This window comes from Danio rerio, chromosome 11 (assembly GCF_049306965.1).
Source record: "Danio rerio strain Tuebingen ecotype United States chromosome 11, GRCz12tu, whole genome shotgun sequence".
NCBI lineage: Eukaryota > Metazoa > Chordata > Actinopteri > Cypriniformes > Danionidae > Danio > Danio rerio.
Genome location: NC_133186.1, coordinates 13,175,666 through 13,184,950, shown reverse-complemented (window position 1 = coordinate 13,184,950; position 9,285 = coordinate 13,175,666). Strand labels below are relative to the sequence as shown.

The 9,285-nt window shown below is 38.4% G+C and overlaps 1 protein-coding gene across 2 annotated transcripts; it reads left to right on the top strand.

Annotated features, from left to right (window-relative positions):
• Positions 1–1,769: 1,769 nt before the first annotated feature.
• LOC110438900 (E3 ubiquitin-protein ligase RBBP6-like) lies at positions 1,770–4,453 on the top strand. 2 transcript variants are annotated; one of them, XM_073917225.1, is made up of 7 exons: positions 1,770–2,890; positions 3,092–3,191; positions 3,297–3,372; positions 3,581–3,669; positions 3,746–3,842; positions 3,946–4,085; positions 4,181–4,453. In XM_073917225.1, exons 1-7 carry the CDS (start codon positions 2,731–2,733, stop codon positions 4,353–4,355), a joined length of 837 nt encoding a protein of 278 aa, XP_073773326.1. In that variant the 5' UTR covers positions 1,770–2,730; the 3' UTR covers positions 4,356–4,453. The 2 variants fall into 2 exon arrangements, with proteins under 2 accessions (XP_073773326.1, XP_073773327.1); XM_073917226.1 differs by lacking the exon at positions 3,746–3,842.
• The last annotated feature ends 4,832 nt before the right edge of the window (positions 4,454–9,285 follow it).

Genomic DNA, 9,285 nt, shown 5'->3' with positions numbered 1-9,285 from the left:
TACCAGTTCCTCATCTAACATTCATTCATGCAGTGAATAACTATCATTAACTGAGTTACATATTTATTATTCAGTTTACTCTTACTCATCTACTAACTGTGGTGTCAGATGCGGTTTTGACCTCCATCAGTGTTTTTAACATAAGACTCGACAGAATCTCACACAATCTGTGGCATAAATTGATAGACTGTTTCAGCTTTAGCAGCACATCATGCTGAATTACTGATCCTGAGCTGAACATTGTTTATACAAGTACCACAAGTTATTTAATCTGTCTAAAGACTAAAAAGCTGTTTAATATTAAAGATAAAAGGTAAACTAAAACCACTTTGTCCTCTCTAACACTAAATATGTTTTAGCTGTTTTATGATTAAAAAATTATGTTTGTGATTATTAATCTGCAACCAACAACCTGCAGTATTTTATAATATGGTGGCCTTTAGCGTCATTGTGCAATATATGAACTGTGGATTACACTAGAGGCCACATCTGCATCTGACACCATATTTAGTGACTGAAAAAGTGTTGATTCAATTAGTGAATGAATGAATGAATGAATGAGATACTCACTGAATGAGTGAATGTTAGTCGCTGAACTGCTTTTCTGTTGTCATTTAAAAGCTTTTCATTTCCTGATGAACTGTGGCCTATTTGACGAGATGTTTCGCTGTTAAACGGCAAATCATAAATAATTTAGTTATGAAAATATTGTTTCTATATGTATTAATCATTAAATATATAATATATATGAGTCACTGGGGTTTGCAGGCACTGTTATTCAATGGTTCAGATCTTACCTCTCTGACAGGTCATTCAGTGTGTCTTGGAGGGGAAAGGTGTCCAACCTACAGCATCTAAACACTGGGGTACCTCAAGGCTCTGTTCTTGGGCCACTTCTCTTCTCCATCTACACGACATCTCTAGGACCAGTCATTCAGAAACATGGATTCTCCTACCACTGCTATGCTGATGATACCCAACTACCTCTCTTTTCACCCTGATGATCCCTCGGTTCCAGCTCGCATCTCAGCCTGCCTGTCGGACATTTCACACTGGATGAAAGATCATCATCTTCAGCTTAACCTTGCGAAAACAGAAATGCTTGGAGTTTCTTCCAACCCGACTCTGCACCACAGTTGCCTTTAAATAGCACAACATTGTGATTAACTATTCAGTACAATAAACTTTACTACGTGGTTCTAAAATACTATAGTATTTAGTTTAAATAACTATATTTTATTTGGGACCGTACTGCTGTTTATTTTTATCCAAACAGTGCCATAAGACCAATAAAAAGTCAACTTTACTTCATCATTCATCATTTCCTCCACTAGAGGTCGCTGTGATGATCAGATTCTCCACAGCTCTGATTCTCGCAGCTTTCGCCGGGTTCAGTGGCGCGCGCCTGTAATCCAAGCTACTGGGAGGCTGAGGCTGCGGATCGCTTGAGCTCAGGGCTTCTGGACTGCAGTGTGATTATGTTGATCAGGTGTCCACACTAAGTTCGGTATCGATATGGTGCTCCTGGGGGAGCTTGGGACCACCAGGTTGTGTAATGAGGGGTGAACCGGCCCAGGTCGGCGACGGAGCAGGTCAAATCCCCCGTGCTGATCAGTAGTGGGATCACACCTGAGAATAGACACTGCAGTGCAGCCTGAGTGACACAGAGAGACGCAGACTTTTCTTCCAGGAGCACTTACACATACAAAAAAAAGAGGAGAAATACTAATTAATCTCTTTCCCTAATTTTTTATTGTTCTGACCATTCTAGATTTATAGGGTCATCATAATTGCATTATAACAGGCTTCATCAGGCAGTAAATCTTTTGGACTCTTAAAATGTTCTTTTGATTATCAGAAACAATAAATATCACACACTTCTGATCACTTCTACATTCACTGTAATCCACTGCCACAATCACACACACACACACACACACACACACACACACACACACACACACACACACACACACACACACACACACACACACGCACACACACGCACACACACACACACACACACACATTGCTGTATAATAAAGCTTTGAACTAAACTTTGGATTTGGATGAGGCAACTTTAATATTTTATTGATTTTAACACGTAATGAAGATCAAAGGCAAACATGAAGGGATTTACATTATAAACGCATCAGGAAATGATGAGATTAGAGAGTTTTAAATCATTTTTAACACACGGAAATAAACTTTTGTAGAAAATAAATTTGAAGGTGCCTTTAAAAAAAGTGTTAAATTACTTTAAAAACGAAAAAACAAATCGCCAATAGGTGGCAGCAAGAGACCGCTTTAATCGAGTGAAGCTTTGAGTGATTCATTCAGCCACGAATCACTGATTCATTGACTCGCCCGACTCTTTACAAAGGCCAGAATCATTCGTGTACGGAAACGCAGCTGTGTTTTATTCAGAGAGGTCCAACTGTTCAGCTGTTTATTTTATTATTATCATAGTAATGATTTCACTATTATTTATGAGAAAATAACGCGGAAGTTTTTCAGCGCCTCGTCACGTGATCGTCAACATCCATGGCAACGGTTCTTTTTGTGTTGTTTTGAACTTCGCTCTGTCATTGGCATCTGATCTCGGCGTCCTTCCTGGCAACAGATTCCCAGATTATTGATATTATTGATTGTTGGATACATCGATTGATCGTCTGCTTCTCCCATCATTCAGGTTTGAATCTTGTTATCACACTGTGGTTTGTATTCAGTATGTCTTGTGTTCATTACAGGTTTCAGAGTCGACTCACCTACGACTCGCTCCAGTTTGAGGGCCTCAACATCACTGCGGGAGAGCTGAAGCGGCAGATCATGAGGCGCGAGAGGCTGAAGTTCTGCCAGCTGAAGATCAGCAAAGCCCAAACTGATGAAGGTGAGATGAGGAAAAGCCACTTAAACTATACTACACTAACATTAGATGTGTTATCAGACAGACTTGTAGAAGCTGACATGTGTTATCATGACTCTGATGGTGACATATAGTGATGTTCTGAGTGTTTTAAAATGCTAATGGAACTCAAAGTATACCATGGTAAATGATTATTACTATATTCAAACTTTATTTTGCTGTCAGAATACACAGATGATGATGCTCTCATCCCCAAAAACACATCTGTCATCATCAGACGGGTCCCTGCGGCTGGACTGAAGTCCTCCAACAGAAGATTTGTTGGGTAAGTCATGTGAAATGAGCGCAATCGTCCACTGATAGATGTTATATCAAGATTTTGAGTTTTTGTCTGTGGTGTTTTAGTCACACAAGCTCCTTTGTTTTGCAGCCATCAAGCTGGACCATCAGCTAAATCTTCTCAAACATGTGATTCTTCACTCCTCTCACTGGAGCAGCTGTTGAAGGTATTGAACAAATGATTAATTCACCCCACTGTGCTGCTCTGTATTGAACTGCAGTGTTTGCATTTGAGGCGTCATAATGACATGTAGTGCAGAATATCAATACACAGTGTAAACCCCCCCCCCCCCCCCACACACACACACACACACACACAGCTTCTTAGACAGACCAGTAAAATAAAATTCTAATGTGCAAATGCCTGTGAAACAGACTGAGAATTTGGCTGAGGCAAAGGCATCAGAGGAGGACAAGCTAAAAGCGGTGATGTACCAGTCCAGTCTGTGCTACTACTCCAGCAGGTGAGCGTTCAGACACTGACAGGTTTGGTTTGTGAGAAATGTTAGAGCTGATTCTCATGGTTCTGATGTTCATCAGTGAGGCCATGACACTGCTTGGGCTTCTTCCACCCAACTATGTCTGCTTTCAATGTGGGATCCCAGGACACCACATTAGGCACTGCCCCTCTAAAGGGGTAACTGGGTTTTCTAAGCTTATGGTTGCTGTGAACATGAGCTCTTGTCTCCATCAGTCAGATTGTTTGCTCTGTCGTTTGACTGTCACTCATGAATTCACAGGGCAGCAGCTCTGCTCCGCACAAGCGCATCAGGAGGAGCACAGGGATTCCCCGCAGCTTCCTGTTGGAGGTGGACGACCCAAACCGAAAGGGAGTCATGATGGACGGCAGCGGCAAATACGTCATTCCCATCATAGACGCGTGAGTAAACTGTACTTGGCATTGCAGCATGTTCTATTGTTTGTGAAAATCTCACATTATGTCTGCTTGTGTGTGTTTGCACTCGATCTGTTCAGTGAGGCCTATGCTGCTGAGAAGAAAAAGAGGCCGTCCTTCTCCTGCCAGACCAAGCCGCTGCCCTCCTCTTCCTCAGCTGGTGCAGCATCTTCAGTCCAGGACGCCAGAGGGAAACGTTCCCGTTCCCCATCTTCACCAGAGACGCACGGAGACCAGAAGAGACCACGTCACTGAGAGACCTTCACCCAAGAGACCTGGAGCCGACGTGAGCACAGTGTATATATTGTACATAGTTTATGAATAAAACTGAATAAAGATTATAGCAGCATAAACTGTGGACTGGTTGACCTTCACACAATACAGAAACACAAAAGAAAATGATCAACACATTAAGATAGAAATGATGAACAAACATGCTGCGGGAGAACCAGTGTGCTGTCCTGCTCACAATCTAAAACTTTTAGTTAAAGTTTATTTCAGAGGTGCTTCAGGGAAACTTTTTCTTATGAAAGGCCAAAAACTAAACTCGTCTGAGGGTGGTGGGCTGGAGGTAAATCTACCAAACTGTAAAATTGTCAATGTAATTTCCAAATTTATTATTATTATTCATTATATAATTTACATGATTCACTGAATACTGTAATTTACAACATTTCAAATTCTTTAATTGTATTAATAATTATACATTTTATAATGAATGAAAGTCTTACAATAAAACATGAACAATCCCATCTATAACGCTTAAAATACACTTTGCCTTCGCTTGCTGATGTCTTCTGTAATGTTTGCTCTCCTTCAAGTGACTATTATTTTATTTGATTCATTCACAACATTTCATTGAAACGTTTAATTTCAGTTTGTTTATTTGTGTATCTCAACAGTTAAAAAATAAAGTTATGTTGTATTAGAAATGACAATCTCTGTTAAAGACTTTCCCCCAAAACTCCCCATCATTCTCCCTCTCTTCTCAGATGGGATGGAGGGCCAAATCAAAGGTTACAGTGGATCCACTTTGGCCCACGGGCCCTAGTTTGGGCATCTCTGGTTTACACCGATGACATGCTCATCTAATCAATCCTGGCCAAACAAAATGTTGCAGCTCATCTGGTCTTCAATGATCCCAAGAGAGCCCACGTCACACCTCTCTTACCTCTCCACTTACACTGGCTGTCAGCTGAAGGTTCAAAACATCTCCACTTGCTACTTGGTACACTTGCCCCTCTGTCCAGAAGTGAGCACTGCCTCTTAGAACCATGCCATCAAGGATTTGGGGGTGTTTAACCCTTCTGTGCTGTTGGTGAAGTTTTGGTCCACTCTGGGCTGATTTTGAGGCTTAATTTACCAACAACTTTCTCTGTGGTTCAGCAAATGGGATGATTTTTGGTGACAAGTCTTGTTGACACATATTTTGGGAAAATACTTTTTGAATTTTTTAAAAACTCAACAATACACTCTGAGCAAATTTACCACCCTTTCATTGTGTTCATGGCTGTTTTTGCCCAAGTGATTTCCATTATTTTTAAATGCAACGTCATGACAGCGTATAATCATGCATTCTTGATTGTTGGTGGTTTTTCCTGTTGGGAAGAGGTAAGATTTGTGATTTTTACTGGTGATCATCAGTTACAGTGCAAAAAAGCTTGATTTCTTGCTTTTATTTGGTGTTTAGTGAGTGTGTGAGGTTGTAAGAGAGACTTTTACACACATATATTGATGTGTAGGAGAAAATACAAAATAGGCACCTCAGCTGTCAGAACATAGTAAACATAGTAAGTGTACTTATGCATGCACTCTATAAATTGCAGTTTTACTCCACAGAACTCCATATAAAAGTCAGACACGCTTTTGCACGGGGCAATGTAAAGGATTTAATGGTGCCAACTGATGATCAACAGTAAAAATGAAATTTGACCTCTTCCTAAGTGGGAACCCACTAACCAGAGTTGCTGCTGGTCAAAAGGAGACCCTAAGATAATTTTTACTGCGGTGCTTCAGCATAGAAACAAAAACACACAAACATATGTATTTAAATGTGTATTCATTTATTATATATAAAAATATGCATATAAACACTCAACATTAAATGTTTCATAAAATAACATTTTACGTAAAAATAAACACTGACATGTCTTCTGCAGAAAGATTCCTAATTGCAAACATTTACAAAGGTTGTCATAAAACCCTGTCTGAAGCTGTAGAGATAGACGGTCCTCGGTGCTGCATGCTGTATCTGTAACGGTCAGCTGCTGGGCCCGGTTTTTCAAAAGGTTTAATCCGGATCAAATTGATCCAGATTTAGTAATTCTGTTTTTGCGATCCGTGATCAGGTAATCAAGCTTACTTTTTGAGCCAGTTTTTCAAAGCAACATCGAATTGGATCAATCTGATCCGGATAGGAACTTTTCAGGATCACTAAATCTGCATAACCAGTGCTCAAACAGGATAGGAAATCACTATCCAGATTTTTTGGATCAAAATGATCCAGATCCTACAAAAAAGATCTGAAAAACCCAAACTAAAGGTTTGATCTGGATCAAAACCAAGATTAGATTACGTGATCTAATCCGATTATGTAATTCGTTTTTTCTTTTAAAAAAACCCATTTTCAAGATTTGATCCAATCCCTTATCCAAAATCCTAGTGGATTACTTTTAAAAAACCAGGCCCTGGGCCCGTTTTTTCAAAAGGTTTAATCCGCATCAAATTTATCCAGATTTAGTAATTCTGTTTTTGCGATCCGTGATCACGTAATCCAACTTACATTTTGAGCCAGTTTTTCAGAGCAACATCGAAATGGATCAAACTGATCCGGATAGGAACTTTTCAGGATCACTAAATCTGGATTACCAGTGCTCAAACAGGATAAGAAATCACAATGTAGAACTATAGATATGTAAAGAGCGACAAGTAGAATAGCCAGCGTGGGGTCAACATAACTTTATTTTTTTTAAATGAAAACTTAATAAATATTAAATTAATAATAATAATAAATAATAAAAACAAGAAAAACAACACCGCATCCTCTTCCAGCAGTCCGCTCATCTGAGACCTAAAACACTGTACATTGAGGATATTTATAATAAGTTTCAAATATAGATGTAAATAAAAAAAAGACTTAATGTCAAAAACTCCACAATAATCTCAGACTTCCTCATCTGATGTGGAGAGAGCAGCTTGTCTGAGCGTAGCCTTTAGGAGGCGAATCTTAAGTCCTTAGCCTTGGTTTGCTGCAGTTTGGTCAGAGTCAGTTGTTCCCCCGCCAGACGAAGCTGTGCTTCTGCCCTTTCAGTCTCTTTTTGCAATTGTTGAAAGAGATTTCAAAAATCAGTCATTGCCATTCTTTGCATTTTTTTGTTATTCTGTAATCATTGCATGCATCACTAATAAATATTCTAAAAAGAAAAATATTTTTCATTGTGATGAATATATATATCAATTAGAGACAAAATAAAATTGATTGTTTTTGGTCAATTTTCACAGCTGTTTGGGGGATTATTTTATGAGGCCAAACTCTTTCTATGTTGCTGGAGGCCTATACTGAAAGGCTAAATACATTAAAGCCAATAATCACTATAGCCTGACGGATGAACAAATAAAATGAAAACCTTATGAATAAATAGTATATATCGTAAGATACTGCATGATCCAAAAATAGTATTATTTAATACATTTTTTAAGTTTTCATTACATTTTAGGCATGAAATCCACGCTAAATCCACCCTTCTGATGGGATCAGTTTAATCCAGGTTTTTTGGATCAAAGTGATCCAGATCCTACAAAAAAGGTCTGAAAAACCCAAACTAAAGGTTTGATCCGGATCAAAACCAAGATTAGATTACGTGATCTAATCCGATTAGGTAATCCGTTTTTTTCTTTTGATAAACCCATTTTCAAGATTTGATCCAATCCCTTATCCAAAATCCTAGTGGATTACTTTTGAAAAACCGGGCCCTGGGCCCGGTTTTTCAAAAGGTTTAATCCGCATCAAATTGATCTGTATTTAGTAATCCTGTTTTTGCGATCCGTGATAACGTAATCCAGCTTACTTTTTGAGACAGTTTTTCAAAGCAACATCGGATTGGATCAATCTGATCCGGATAGGAACTTTTCAGGATCACTAAATCTGGATTACCAGTGCTCAATCACAATGTAGATAAATAGATAGGCCTGTGTAAAGAGCAACAAGTAGAATAGCCAGTTTGGGGTAGATATAACTTTATTTTTATTTAAAATGAAAACTAAGAAAATTTTGATAAATAATAAAATAATAATAATAAATAATAAAAACAAGAAAAACCCCACCCCATCCTCTTCCAGCAGTCCGCTCATCTGAGACCTACAACACTGTACATTGAGGATATTTATAACAAGTTTCAAATATAGATGTAGATAAAAAAAAAGACTTAATGTCAAAAACTCCACAATAATCTCAGACTTCCTCATCTGATGTGGAGAGAGCAGCTTGTCTGAGCGTAGCCTTTAGGAGGCGGATCTGAAGTCTGGCCTTGGTTTGCTGCAGTTTGGAGTCAGTTGTTCCTCTGTCAGACGAAGCTGTGCTTCTGCCCTTTCAGTCTCTTTTTGCAATTGTTGAAAGAGATTTCTAAAATCAGTCATTGCCATTCTTTGCACTTTTTTTTTTTGGTTATTCTGTAATCATTGCATGCATCACTAATAAATATTCTAAAAACAAAAATATTTTCTATTGTGATGAATATAGATATCAATTATTGACAATAAAATGTATTGTTTTTGGTCAATTTTGACAGCTGTTTGGGGGATTATTTTATTGGGCCAAGCTATTTCTACTTTGCTGTAGGCCTATACTGAAAGGCTGAATACGTTAAAGCCAATAATCACTATAGCCTGATGGATGAACAAATAAAATTAAAACCTTATGAATCAGTAGTATATCTCGTAAGATAATGTGTGATCCAAAAATAGCATTATTTAATAAAATTTTTAAGTTTTTATTACATTTTGGCCATGAAATCCACACTAAATCCACCTTTCTGGTGGGATCAGTTTAATCCAGGTTTTTTGGATCAAAGTGATCCAAATCCTACAAAAAAGGTCTGAAAAACCCAAACTAAAGGTTTGATCCGGATCAAAACCAAGATTAGATTACGTGATCTAATCCGATTAGGTAATCCGTTTTTTCCTTTGA